The 14,837-nt window shown below is 40.2% G+C and overlaps 3 protein-coding genes across 4 annotated transcripts in view; 1 reads left to right on the top strand and 2 right to left on the bottom strand.

Moving 5' to 3' along the window:
- Positions 1–14,837, top strand: part of LOC116689924 (probable E3 ubiquitin-protein ligase HERC1) — a 345,193-nt gene that overhangs the window by 1,874 nt on the left and 328,482 nt on the right. The window lies entirely within an intron of this gene.
- LOC116689943 (arrestin domain-containing protein 3) lies at positions 1,469–7,270 on the bottom strand. 2 transcript variants are annotated; one of them, XM_032516671.1, is made up of 8 exons: positions 7,264–7,270; positions 6,301–6,305; positions 4,510–4,808; positions 4,191–4,248; positions 3,960–4,107; positions 3,071–3,167; positions 2,688–2,944; positions 1,469–2,412 (listed from the first exon to the last, which is right to left on the bottom strand). In XM_032516671.1, exons 3-8 carry the CDS (start codon positions 4,763–4,765, stop codon positions 1,897–1,899), a joined length of 1,332 nt encoding a protein of 443 aa, XP_032372562.1. In that variant the 5' UTR covers positions 4,766–4,808; positions 6,301–6,305; positions 7,264–7,270; the 3' UTR covers positions 1,469–1,896. The 2 variants fall into 2 exon arrangements, with proteins under 2 accessions (XP_032372562.1, XP_032372561.1); XM_032516670.1 differs by lacking the exons at positions 6,301–6,305; positions 7,264–7,270 and adding an exon at positions 4,896–4,902 and having other exon boundaries at positions 4,510–4,814.
- Positions 5,928–10,700, bottom strand: LOC116689938 (arrestin domain-containing protein 3). Its single transcript, XM_032516658.1, has 6 exons — positions 10,328–10,700; positions 9,685–9,742; positions 9,352–9,499; positions 8,040–8,136; positions 7,380–7,636; positions 5,928–7,157 (listed from the first exon to the last, which is right to left on the bottom strand). The coding sequence occupies exons 1-6, from the start codon at positions 10,599–10,601 to the stop codon at positions 6,528–6,530; spliced, it is 1,464 nt and encodes a 487-aa protein (XP_032372549.1). The 5' UTR covers positions 10,602–10,700; the 3' UTR covers positions 5,928–6,527.

Below are 14,837 nucleotides of genomic sequence, written 5' to 3'. Positions count from 1 at the left end.
TCATAATTTCTGCTTTTTTAACTCAAAAATTAGATACGTCATATACATTTGGTTTATTGAACATGTGCTTTTAAAAAAGCATTGAAAACACTGACATAAACGTTTAAAAAAAGCATCAAAAGCAATGGAAAAAAGCAACAAAATTGTCTAAAAAAAGCGCCAAAAAAAAGTTATTTTTAAATTTGTACCCAAATGTGAACGGTTTACTTGAAGACAACATGAGGGTTAAACATTTCACAGCCAATTAAAAGGTAAATAAAAAAACTGAAATTTCATTTTTTGCCTGCAACTCAGACAGTAACATAGATAGATAGATAGATAGATAGATAGATAGATATTTATTTATTGTTACCAAGAAAAATGGGAAATTACGGTGTTACAGCAGCACACGTACAACTTGTTCTCTATAAAACATTTGAGGAATTGTGAAACTGTGTTGAAAAAACCTACATATGTTTTGCAATGTCTCGCAACAATGCACTCGCTCAACAGCCCGGGTAACAACATAAACAACAACAGAGATTACAGCGGGCCAGACCTGGGGCCTTTTGCACCACACCAGGATAAGGGATTAAGCCAGGATATTCAAGTTGTGTGCAACTTGGTTGCACAAAAGTAGGTTGAATTAAACCCAGCCAAGAAACCATGCTGCTATCCTGGTCCAGAGCAGGCTAACAACCAGGCTAAGATTAATCCTGGAGTCTCATGTGTTAAATCAGCTGCCGCCCTGATCCGAAATAAACGTGTTTAACAGTTACTCCGTTGTCTTCTGAATGTGTTCTGCTTTATTTTTATTAACATGCATTAATGTCACGAGTTTGATTTAAACCCTACTTATGCAGTTGTTTGGTTAGAAATGGTTGCACTGGCACCCAGATGCGGAGTGGCAATGTGTTCTTAGCAAGTTCTTAGCAACACTATCCGGCTGCCTGGTGTGCGGGCGCTGCACACAACCGCTGCTTGCCGGCAGACGTGTGCGTGGCTTCAGTGTCCACTCTCTGTAAAAATAGAGATGAGCAGCACAGCGTCAGTGGTCTATGCAGTTTCAGGTTAGTATGAAAGATGCGCCCCAGAGATTAAGTGGGACCAATACATTAGTAATTTTCTTGTTGCTTGTCCTTCTCTAATAAAGGATAGTTTGTCGCACTGTTGCTTGCTCTGGAGGAAACTACTGGAACTGTTGGGTCCTTGTGGATTCTGGAGTGTGGTCTAGACCTGCTCTATCTGTAAAGTGTCTTGAGATAACTCTTGTTGTGATTTGATACTATAAATAAAATTGAATTGAATTGAAAATTGAATTTGTGTTCGTCCTTAATATGTAGGCCTAATGTTTTTTATTAAGTATTATAGCTTTCTTTGGTTTCATGACCTTCTCAATTAGTCTCAAATCACTGGACCAATAACGTGGCCTATATATATATTATAGTGTACATTCATCACACCGGGAACACCACTGTGCTTCTTAATCTTTTTTTTGTAGTGCTGTCAGTTGTTTGCCTTCTCATCTTGGCTCGGCAAACGTGCAACCGATTAAGTCGCGGATCACACTAAGTCAAGCTGCACTTTTTCAGTTATCCTGGATATTTTCATTCCACTTTTGTGCAACAGGCCTGTGCTCCTCAAGTCAAGATTATTATTTTTTTTTTTTTGTGATTAACAATTTTTTATTAATTTACAAAACATAAAAATACAAAAAATACCACTGACTGCTGATTGGAACTCCCTGCAATCCAACATAGGTTATCATGTGTTCCGGTCTAAAATTCCTGGACCTTATCACAGAACAATAGGGCATGAAGTCGTTGGCCGTCCTCTGTCTTACATGTCCAACAATTTGGTATGTCTTTCAGACCAATTCTAAACAGTCTGGAGGGAGATTTGTGTTCTTTTTAAAGCTTAGCTTTTGTGCTCTGACCCCGTCCTACCGAGAGGGTCTTGAGAAGGGTAAAAAAGGGACATATAAGAGGGAGGATCTTCTCCTCCTAGAGGTGGAGCAGTAGGGGCTTGTTGCTGCATTAAAGATGAAGCTGCAGTTGAGAAACCAAATGGAGGGGCCTGTTGTGGCCACGGATTATCACAGCCACTTATGGTACCACTTTGAGTGGGAGCTGGTGCTGGGTACCCATAAGCACCTGATCCTGCAGGTACAGGATAAGGACCAATAGGGAAAGCAGGGGGAGGGAAGTTGCTGTAACTTGGGGCCCCAATGGCCCCAACTGGAGAGGGACCCATAGACACCGCAGGGGGAGGGAAGTCGCTGTAACTTGGGGCCCCAATAGCCCCAGCTGGATAGGGACCCATAGACACCGAAGGGGGAGGGAAGTCGCTGATACTCCGGGCAAAGCTAGAAGGAACTATGACCAGTGGAAAGACCACTTCTGGGTCAATCGCAAAGCTGATATCCAAATACACCTAAGAAACAGAAACATGTGAAGAAGTAAAATATGTCTACATCAGAGATGATTAGAATCAATTAAGTTGATCATGCTGTCAAGTTTCAGTTAATACACTGTAAATGGTAATAAAGCATTTCATACTGTAATTGTGCTGTTATCTTGTTGTATTAGTGATTGTTTAAGTGTGTGAAGACAAGAATTGTTACAATTACTTAATCATCAATATTTGTAAATGAAAGCAATTACTTTTTTTCTGAGTTGGTGCAACATCACTATTTTATTATTTCATACCTTGAGATAATGGTCAACTGAGATGATTTCACAATGCTGGAGTGTGGGAATGGCATCGGCAGGAATCGTCAATTGGCAGGAGACAGTTTCCTCTGAGTTCAGTGCGATAGTCTCGCCGACTATTTTGCACAGAGTTTTGGCAGTAGAATTGGTGGAGCCACTGGCGTGGTACACCGTTTTCTGCTCTAAACGGAATTTGGGCTTCACTTTTTTGGAAGAGGAGTTGCTAATCTTGGCAACAACCGATAAAGTGTCCCCTATCAAAAACAAATCAGAAGATCTTATTATATACAATTTTATAGAAAAATGTTACTACACAACTATTATAGGGTACATTACACATACTCTATGTGTAAGCATGTAGTAGGTTGGGGTGACTTTACCTGGAGAGCAAACCTTCGTGTTGACGGTAGCAGAGATTTGGACCTGTCCTTTGGAGAAAACCCCAATTTCTTTAACCATGGAACCAGATTGGGGACACTAGAACAAAATCAGAACAAACATTTCATATCAATACAGCAACTCATAAGTTGCTTGCTGTCAACCTTTGAATTAAGCCATCCTTGCCAGGTTCACATCATGAACTTTTTAATGTTGTAATGCAAAATGATTGGTCCCTGCATATATAGGTTTAAAATTGAGTTATATATGCTCTCTCTTGACTGCAGTTTGTGTAGTTTGTGTGTATGTATGTATGTATGCACTACTGTGTTGAATTTCTTTAAACAGCAGATTTTGTTTGTTTGTCCAAGACAAATTTCCTCCAGGACAGTAAAAGTCTATCTTCGCTCTAATGGGCCACATTCAGTGTTGAGGAAACTACTTTACTTACTTCACACTGGAAGAACTACAGCAACTCGACCCATTCACTGTTTATTCAAACTGGTTTGTGGTTTGCGTGTGTTTGCCCAACATATTGCATGTGATCACATCATAGAGACTCTCAGATTACAAAAGGTCCTGCTGCATACTTCTTCCGTAATATAGTAGGCTATAGCCTACTGCTGTAATGTTAGCTTTTTCTCCATGCCAGTCTTCATGAAAAAACTTCACATACTGTAACTCTTTATTGTTTGCTTTCCCTTAACTCCTCTATTCCATTCTTCTAGTTGTTACCAACTGTCTTCAGTCTTTACCCATGTGACTTGTGATCTTAAATAGTTTATTTTATTTTTTTTACCAGCCAGAAGGTGCTGCACAAATCATAAAATAGTTAAGTTAATTTGGAAAATGGAAATATTGTCTCAAATTCATAACGTATATCATATTTACCATTACTTGGCCAAGGGGTAAAGAGGACTTTGAAACGAAATTGAGCTCTTTTTGTACTTGAGAACACCTCAGCCAGCCCCTGGGCACCTTGGCTTCAAGCATGTAGACAATCCTTCCATGAAACCCCTTGAAGGATGATGGCATATTCCTGTAAACCACAACAAATGCACATATTTGTAAAAGCAAACAATGACACATAGTACTTGCTATGCTATAGAAATACACACATACCCCTGTGGAATGTTAAACCTGAACTTAAAGCAATGGACCCCTTGGGGAAGAACAGTGCCTGCAAATGGAGTGAGATTGATTAATACTTTATGTAAAGTCCTCATAAATGACAGAGCCCCCACACCTTTAGACATAAAGGCCTAAAAATTGCCAAAAATATAATCTTTAACAATTAGCAATACGGGTAGCCTACATAGTTACACAATTTTCATGGCTACAGGCATTTTGTTATAAGCTACGCCCATCTTATCAAACGGACGTCCATTAAAAAACAATTAACATAGAGAATATCCCAAGCTGACATATTTATTTGGCCTACCTTTGGAATTTTCTGCGACTAAGTGCTCTTTAAGTTTAAAGTATCTCTTGTGCGCAGTGTAGGTCCTCTGGTCGTCTCCGCTGCCTTCCGACCAGCTGACGTGCGCGTCCCCTTTGGCTTTCACCACCACACTTTTAACTTTGGTTTCTTTCGCCAAAGTAAAAGTGACTGTGCCTGTGATAGTGTCTCCTTCAGAGAAAGTCTCCTCTTCGTTGAGAGCTTCACAAGCCAGACATAAGTCCTTAATCGGAGACATTTTGGATGTATCGGCCAAAACACGCTGTTTCCCGAACTTGTGGCTGTCACTGTCTGGCTTGGCAACTGGGCGTGGCTTCGGCCGGAGACTGACGTCACTAAAAAGACATGACAGTTTAACCACGTTTTACAAGCATTGACTGTAAAACGAATTAGATCAACAGTATGTGATTACAACAGACGTTTAAGCAATCCAGTCAGATAGCATAACAACATAATGCACAACAGGCTTATCACTTTTACACAATGTTAGTAGCCTATGTAAAATGTAGCTTAAGGGATCTTATTAAGTGTATTGTGCATTGTACTAATTACAATGTGTTAATTAATATGCTATTTAACTGGTACAAGTGACATTTGAAATCATTTATGAAGACAAAATAAAGAAACAGGTCAGCAGGATGAGATTATTTAAGCGTTGTGCTACCCTGTGGCCTAGGAATGCAAACATGCAACATAATTAGTTATAAAAAATAGTTCCCACTCATTAAAAGTTTCAGAGATATTTTCACTGACAGTTCTTTATTTAAATTTACAAATCAGAGAAAACACTGGCAGTTTGAGTATAACAAATCAGATTGGCAAAGTACTGTATTGGCAGAAGTAGTTGTCTGGTGTTACTGGTAAAAATATAAATAAATATAATTAGCATCTTAATTGACTTTAATTAAAAAAAATAGACACATGTTGTCTATTTTCTTTTAACTAGTCTCCAAGCATAAGAGTGAGGTAGAGAGGGCAGGTGTAAACTATAACACTGAATACATAATCACTCTAGGCACTTAAATTGAACAAGGTACAGAACACAGAAAGTACAATCATAAGAAATATAGAAAGACAAAATTCAGAATTCAAAAATTATTTAATAAATACGTTAGGATAATAGGGATGCAAAAGAAAATAAAATTATGTAAAGCAGTTGCAAGAACAAGTTTTCAGGTTTAAAACCAGATTTCTAAATTGTCCAAGAGGCACAAGTGAGTTGATTTTAAGAAAGTGCTGTAGTTTGTTCCAGGAGTCAGGTGCACTAAAACTAAAAGCACTTTTTTCAAGTTCAGACCGAGCTTGTGGAACATGAAGTAAAAGCCAGTTAGCAGAGCAAGTCTGATAATAATAATAATAATAATAATAATAATAATAATAATAATAATAATAATAATAATGTATACTTCATTAGTCCCGCAAGGGGAAATATTGTCCCTCTGAGTAACAGAGAAGTTATGTAAGGCAAGATGGCAGTTTTCCAATTCAAGCCTTATAGATAAAGAGATAGCAGTGTGTATCACGTCTTTCTTGGAGAGAAGACCACCCAATACTTACATATAAAATACATGATGTGTGCCATAGACATGACTGGTTGTGAATTTCAAGGCAGAATGATAGACTGAGTCCAGAGATTTAAGAGTTCAACATAATGCAGGTCTATAAATCACCTTTTCCTACAAAACATGGGCTACACCGTGTATCCTGGTGGTTAAGGTTTGATTAAGATAGTCAAGTAAGATATGTTAGCAGCTAGACAAGCCGATAAGCAACCTAAACTGACCAGAACAGAGCCATCCCATACAATGCAAAAGTCCTATTTTAATTTACATAGTTACAGTAAACATGGCACTAGTTCCATTAATATTTCAAATTCACACTTTTAATATAAAGTGTTAAAGACACAGTATAGGTGAATGGATTCCAAACTATCCTTAGCATTAGTATTTTACATCTTAATTCATAAACCGATTCAGTCATCAAGCAATGCATACATTCTATCATTTTGCAACAGATTTGTCAGAAGCAGAAGATGGGAAAAGGAGTGAATATGCTGGAGGGGCTTCATCCGATTGAGACAAGAAATCTGTGTTCATCATTGCTGCAGAAGGCAACAGGGTGTATGTCGGAGCAGTTGGGGATAGGTTGAAGGCTTGAGGAGGAGGGGGAGATGGGTGGATCTCTGGGGCAGGTGGGGGTGGTTGAAATGTTGGGGCAGTAGGTGGAGGGTGAAGCACAGAAGACGATGATGAAGAAGAAAATGGAGATCCATACAGCGCAGCCAGCGGTGGCACTGGGTTATTGTAACCCCCATTAATGTGTGCCGGCTGAGCAGGGTACACACCTGGGGGACCAGGATACGCCGGTGGGTTATCTGGGTGCACTGGTGGTGGTGCCGAGGACCATTGGGCTCCTGGGTAACCATAACTGCCTGAGTGTGTGGATACAGGATAAGGACCCATAGACACCGCAGGGGGAGGGAAGTCGTTCATACTCGGGCCCCCAATAGCCCCAGCTGGATAGGGACCCATAGTACCACCAGGCTGAGGGCCAGGCGTTAAGTCTTGAGGAATAATGACCACTGGGAAAATGACCTCTGGATCGAAAGCAAAGCTGATGTCCAGATACGCCTGAGAACAAAAATATGACAGCCTATTTAGCATATTATGCTCTACTTTGAAAATAGAATAGCAAGAGAACATATGACAGTCACACTGAATTTGGAAAATGTTTAACAGTATTCAGGGTCATTGGTTTTACAAAATCTGCTGTCTTACAAATCTGTTTTACAAAATTATACTTGCTATGCTTTACCCCCACCCACCCACAAACACACACACACACAGGCATACCTTTAAATGGTATTCCACTGAGATAATATCACAATTCTGAATTGTTGGCATCAGATCACAAGGAATCTTGATTGCACACCTGACATCCCTCTGTGTTCGAGATTTAATACAGTTGTCTACCACTTTGTGGATAACGTTGCTCTCATGATTGGTATGGCCATTGGCACGGTACACCACATCCTTGATTAAACTGAATTTGGGTATCATCTCACTGGATGAGGAATTGTCGATTTTTGCCATAATCACCATTGTTTCACCTATGAGGGGGAAAAAACAACAACAATTAACACAATTATTTTTCTATTCATTTGAATTAATTATAATTCAAGTGCCAGATAGGACAATGCAGTGTGCTCCAGGGTGTGTATTATATGAAAGCAGTTTAATATTATGCCTGAGGCCCAATTTACTCATGTTTCATCAACACTGCTGAATGCAGTTATGTTATTAATGTTATTAGTTAAACAAGTGCTTCTCCTGCAATGACGTGTCAAAATGTCTGCTGTGAAAAAAGACTGTATAGTGGATTCAATTGCTTTCTTTCTAGCAAAAGTAATAAGTGATATTGCTGTTTTGCATGGCTGTGACAACCATCAATAACAAAAATGGTTTTCAGTAGATCTCCTTCTGTGACCAGTGTTTTAAGAGGAATTTTACTACCTTGGGCATAGGCCTTCTTGTCAAGTATGACATCCATGTGTGCATGTCCTTTTGAGAAAAGCCCCATGTCTTTCTTTGTTGAACCAACTTGGCGTGACTATAATGCAATAAATAGGGAAAACAATTACTTTTGATCCTCCATTATTAGGACAATAGAGTGCATGAGTTAATAGGACCAGTGTGTAGGATTTAGTGGCATTTAAAGAAGTCAAGTCTCACCCCTTCCGGGGGACCCCATGGACCTTATTTTGTACAAAATATGTATGGTAGTATACGGTGAGAGACAAATACTTTTCTGATCCCATTTGAATTGAGCCATGGATTACACACATTTTGTGTTTCAATTTAAAAGATAACTTTGCAAGTGAAGAAGTCAGTGTTTGTCGTAGGTTTTGTCACATTACTACTTTATTTGTGTGAAACCGCTCAGTGAACTACATACCTTGCCTCACACCAATAGACATCAACTTTCTTGCTGCTCGGTTTGTTATGTTCCACAACACACCTAATGCTATCTTACCTAACGTGTTTTATCCACCGTCTTTATCAGCCGAGAAGCAAAAGACTGAGCAAGACCTAATATTGCTCATGTGAGTAACATTACATCCCGGTACGAAACACACAGGCACCGTAGCTTCAGTGAGACGCCACTTATGCGACTCTAGGGCGAGTAGTGTTTCTAATCACGCATTTTCACAGTAATATACTGTACATATTTGTTCCAAAATATGATCCTGTGGTCGTCCACTGGAAGGAAAAGGACTTTGCCTCTCTATAGCGGTGAGGTTGCAGATTGAGACCAACTGATGAATACCGCTTCCCTCACCCTCTCTTTCCAATCGGGTAGCGTATAAAATGCAAAAGGCACTCTAGAGCAGTGGTTCTTAACCTGGGTTCGATCGAACCCCAGGGGTTCGGTGAGTCAGTCTCAGGGGTTCGGCGGAGGTCAAGACACACATCCAACTCATATGATTCGTGATGACACGCCCCGCTTGGCCATCATCAGAAGGGTTCGGTGAACGCGCATATGAAACTGGTGGGGGTCAGTACCTCCAACAAGGTTAAGAACCACTGCTCTAGAGCCAGTGGTTTTTTTTTGTCCGTTCTGGGTTACTGTAGAAACATGACGTTGCAACACGGCAGGTGTCGGTACCCAATAGATCCCACAAAAAGCCTACATACTGGTCCTTTAAGTGTTTCAGTTACAGAGCACAGCAAAATGCTAAGGTCCCCGGGACCAGGAGTTAGTATCTGCATGACCCTTTAAATCTTTGGTCAAATTGTGTTTAGTATCTTTCAATATTTTACACACCATCAGAGAATTAAGGTTTGGAAAAGCCTTGGAGACAAAATGTATGTCTGTTTCTACTGTACGGTTAATCCTCCAGCTCCTGGACAACTTGGCTTCCAGCTTGTAGACAATCTTTCCATGACTCCCCTTGAAGGATGAAGGGCTGCTTCTGTAATGGAGAACCAGCAGATACATGTTATGTAATCTCAAATGAATTAAAGGCAATAACCTGAATAGAGTTAACATCAATTAATAGCATGTGCAGGAGGAGTAGGCCATTCAGTCCTGTTTGTGAAAATCAAGTGCATTGTGAAAGTGCAAACATTATGTCAACGAAGGATTGTCTGTACTTACCCTGGTGGTATGGTAAAGCTGAATTTATAGACATGGGTTCCTTGGGGAACTAAAGTTTCTATAAGGAAAAGGGAGCTGGTGTTATTCTAGTGATCTGTTGCCATTACTAGCTAACGTTACTATATTGCAGTGGTGGGAACACTTTTTATTGTATAAGTATTGCATTTAATACGTCTACTACACTGTAATACATTACAATATTGAATATTATGTTCATAACGTGAGAGCTGCAATTTGCAAATATGCCATACTTTTTAGTTATGTTTTGAAAGTAGGACTTTATTTTTTTTATCATCGTATTCTTTTGCGTATTTAAAAATCTCTGATTGATCGTGCCATGACCATCACTCAGAGTCTTTCGTCCACCAGCCATATATGGCTAGTGAATGTTGACATTTACCTGAAAAAGGGAGACCGCAATATGCAATATACAATATACATGGGGCTAGTAAGTGAAGCAAGCCACGTGCACATTCAACCAGCATAATTTGCTGGTAAATGGTGCTAATTTTAACCATGCCATCACTGGACAAAAAGAAAAGACAACTTCACAAACCCGGAGGAAAACAATATGGCAGGCCTACACCGTGTAAATTGGGAATACCGTTAACGTTAGGGCATGCTAACAAGAAGTGCAGCCTACCATTGGAGTTCTCTGGGATTAAAAACTGCTTCATCTTGAAATATCGCTTGTGTGCAGAGTATGTATGGTTGCGATCGCCGACCTTTTTCGTCCAACGTACATCAGCGTCTCCTTTAGCTTTAACAAACAGGCTTTCAACTGGGGTGTCCTTTAACAAGGCCAGCGTTACTTTTCCAGTGAGGGTGTCTCCCTCTGAAAACGTCCCGTACTCATTTAACGCGTCGTAAGTCATCGTTAAGCTCTGAATTGCAGGCATTGTGAATACATAAACCATATAACAGATCCACCGGCTCACTTTCAAACGGTGGCGGTCATAGACTGGTTGCAGCGCGTTTGCCCCTGTCGTCCGAACTACAAGACCATAGACAGAAGACCACCACCTACCTATAACCAAGGGTGTACGCTGCTCCTCTCCAAGCGTAGAAAGCTCCTACGGCGCCATTTTGATGCTATCAAGCCATCACCCACCGTTAGCATTCTATTGACTGCCATTCATTTTGACGCCACTTTGACAGCGAATAACTTTACATCTGAAGCATTTAAAGACTTTTTTTGTTGTTGTTTATTTCTAAAGAAACACGACAATGTATAAAAGGCCCCATTACCTTGTAGCTTACGTTATGGCTCCGTAGCAGACGTTTTTATAAAAATAGGCTAACAATTGCGTCATAACCACACGACTTACTGTCGCACAGTAGATAAATCACCGTACAGTACAGGGTAAGCTCGCAGGGAGTTTGGATTTAAATTAGCTGTTTAGGTTTAATTACTAATGTTAACTAGCATTTTATATAGCAATAATTAGCCTGTGCCTATGTTATCTCCTTACATATACCTACGCTCTCCGTCTCTGCAAGATTTGGAATGATTGAGATTTATCTTGGCACAGCTACCAGAAGACTTACAACTTTCAGACAGTTTACTAACGTCACATCTACGTCGTCTAGCTCAGTTGAAGGCTGCGCAGTAACGCTCAGCCTTCGCTCAGCCTAACCGCTGATGTAAGTCAAAACTGTCTGCGTGCTTCTCCTGACAATACGGTGATTTGTCGACTATGCGACGTTAAGTCGTGTGGTTATGACGCAATTGTTAGCCTATTTTTTACAAAAACGTCTGCTACGGAGCCATAACGTGAGGTACAAGGTAACGAAGCCTTTATACATTGTCGTGTTTCTTTAGAAATAAACAACGGAAACATAGAGTCTTGAAACGCTTCAGATGTAAAGTTATTCACTGTTAAAGTGGCGCCAAAATGAATGGCAGTCAATAGGATGCTAACTGCAGGTGATGGCTTCATAGCATTAAAATGGGGCCATGAGAGCGACGCTCAGAGAGGAGAGGCTTGTTCCTTTGGTCCAGAACAACGGGATCTGTTGGTCCATTTCTTTAACTGTCTATGCCAATAACCACCGTAATACGTCCATGACCACCACAGGCTTTTCGAGAAGACACGCCCGTAAGAAAGTCTGTAAAGATCTCTATTGCCATCTAGTGTACAAAGGAGAGACAACTCTATGCAACACATGGCTATATGGTGCATAGGAAGGGATAGTGATGTGGGAGGCTCCGAAAACAGCGGATGGCCAATTACTGGAAAAACTTGAGTGACCTTGATGAATGGTATCCTACTATGAGAGTCTTGAGACTAAAGCCCAAAAGAGAAGTTTGGGTGGATAGGCAAGAACATAGCAGAGCAGATAAAAGTCCAAGAAATTGAATTTTGTCCAACTGCCTGTGAGGCCAGCCTGGATGCTGCATAGTGCTTGTGTGAATCTGGAGCTCCTGAATATCAAGCACAGAAATACTACAACTGACCTAGTTCAAGAATAGGACGGATCAAAGGAACCTCTAACAGGGGCAGCAGTGGTGATTCGGTTACCAGACTGGAGTCAGTAAGAGAACATCAGTTTATTTAAGTGCATACGCAGTTGAGTTACTTGCAGTTTTGTTAGCATTACAATGGGTGACAGCACATAAAAGAGGTGACAGCACATAAAATACTCATCTGTAGCGACTCAGTGTCAGCACTCTCCAGTATCAAAGCAGCATCAACCAGAAATCATCACGACTTAGTCTATGAAATAATAATAATTACAATAAATGAAATATTGTTTAATAATTTAAAGTTTGCCAATCAATCTAAAATGTCAAACTGTCAAAGTTGGAGGGTAAAAGCCTTGTATGGAGGGAGGTATCCAAACGGTGGCAACACTATTGGGATAGTGCAGAAAAAGGGAGACACCGCAATATACCAAATAAAGTAGGAGGAGTGAGAAACAGTGGGGATAACCGAAAAGTCGGGTCACCATAAATGGGAGTAAACAATTTTAATGGAATAAAATAATAGATGATGATTAATATCAGTAGGAGGCAGTAATGCAACGTATGGGATGCCATCTGCCATAAAATCCAGAAGAAGAAGAAGCGTGATGTGGTAGCTCTGGTTAGATCAGTGCTTTGTAAAATAATGGAAAGAATGGTCACAGGCAGATTAATGTATACATTATTAAATTATTAGGATAGATGGTTTACACCTATACAAAGTGGCTTCCGTAGATGGAGAAGTACCTTGGAAGCTGGCCTTTCCCCTGACGGCGATATTAAGAAAGCCATTGCAAATAAAGAATCCCTAGTGGGGGGTGTTTCTTGACATTGAGAAGGCCTGTGACGTGTTGTGGAAAGAAGGGCTAGTTCTAAAGCTCTATGAGGCTGAAATCAGAGGGCAGATGCTTAATTGAATACAATATTCTTTGAAGAACAGGCTTATTCAAATCATTTTTCTGATGGCACAAGGGTAGATAGTGGAACGCCCCAGTGAAGTGTAATTAGTCCAATTGTATTCATTGTTATGATAAATGATATTTTCCAGGATATTGGGACCAGTTTCGGACCTTCCCTGATTGCAGATGACGGGACCGTCTGGAAAAGGGGCAGAAATTACAAACAAATAATGCAGGCAAACAAGGTAACTAGTTGGAGTGAAAAGAGGGGATTTAAAATCTCATTGGATAAATCAAACTATGTAATATTTAGTACCAAGAAAAGTGAATGTAATGGTTTATTTATGTATGGTCAAGCAATTGAAAGGGTAAAGGATTTCAAATTCTCGGGAGTGCACTTTGATGAGAGGCTAACATGGGGAAAACAGATCAATAATGTTGTTAATAAATGTGAGAAAGTGATGAATGTTATCTGTTCCCTCTCAGGTAGTATATGGGATGCTGATAGGGATTCACTACTAATGATTTACAGAGCAACGATAAGGTTCAGAATAGATTATAGCTGTATATGTTATGCAACAGCAGCTGATCTCACTTAAAAAAAAACAAAAAAAACCCTGGATGTAATACAGGCCAAGTCTCTGAGGTTGTGTTGTGGGGCCCTTTGTATAACTGCAGTCCCAGCTTTACTGATTGAGATGGGGGGGATTAGCCTGACAAGCCAGACCCACATCATATTTGTTTTAAATTTTATTTATTTATTTGTTTTTTTACAGTAGAAAACTAGTTTACTGATATGACATTGATTACAGCTTACTGCAATGTGTTACGTTAAAGAGTGGCTCATGCTAATGCTTGGTGGCTAAACCGTATGGTAATGTTGTAGGGTTACAACAACATTAACGTTAAAAGTTATTTTCAGTATGATTTTTTTGACTATGGTTATAGTCAAATTGGCTATGAATGCATCTGCCATTTTTTTCAGAGCCACATATTTACATTTGCTGCCTCTAGGGTTTATCTAGATTTCTCAGCTAGGGGGAGATGCCATTGTCAATTTGACGAGAGGAACTGGCAATGCAGTATGTTGTTAAATTGTGGGGTTTATAAAGAAGAGCATCCAGCAAAAGCAATTGTGAATAATGCTTGGGAGTGGACATCAGGGAAAAGGAAGAAAGAGCAAACATCAGCAAACCGATGCAGAAACTGGGACTAGGAGAGGCAGGTGTGGGCCTCATGTGTAGCTACTGGGCAGGTGTACCGCCATGGATGCTGCCCACCCCAGAAATAGACTTCACTATACTGTAAAATATAAAACATCGTGAAAGAAGTGTATATCCGGGGTTGTTTAAACAAAGACTGGGTAAGCATTGGGAGCCATATCTTCAGATTTACACAGATGGATCTCAAGATCCACAAACTGGGAAGTTTGCTTTTTATGTTTCTCGACTTGAAAGTGTACAGCTCAAACGACTGTGTGAGGCGGTTTATAAAACAGAGCTAATAGCTGTGATGTGGGCACTGCAGTGGGCGGAGGAAGTGCTGCCAAGGAGAACGGTCATATGTTCAGATTTGGCCTGGTTTTAAAAACTCTGATAGGAAGCAATTGGGGAGCCAGGCCAGACCGTGTTATGGAAGTGAAGGCTGGAGGATTGGTGGGGTTTCTTTGAAGGAACATGTTACAGCGGTGTGGCAAAGAAAGTTGGAAACCAAAAAGAGAGGTTGTCATTATTTTTCGATTCAACATAGGGTACAGGCAGAGCGCTGCTATTTGGGCAAAGAAAGAAGAC

The sequence above is a fragment of the Etheostoma spectabile genome, chromosome 5 (assembly GCF_008692095.1).
Source record: "Etheostoma spectabile isolate EspeVRDwgs_2016 chromosome 5, UIUC_Espe_1.0, whole genome shotgun sequence".
NCBI lineage: Eukaryota > Metazoa > Chordata > Actinopteri > Perciformes > Percidae > Etheostoma > Etheostoma spectabile.
This window is presented reverse-complemented; position numbering and strand designations above follow the sequence as displayed.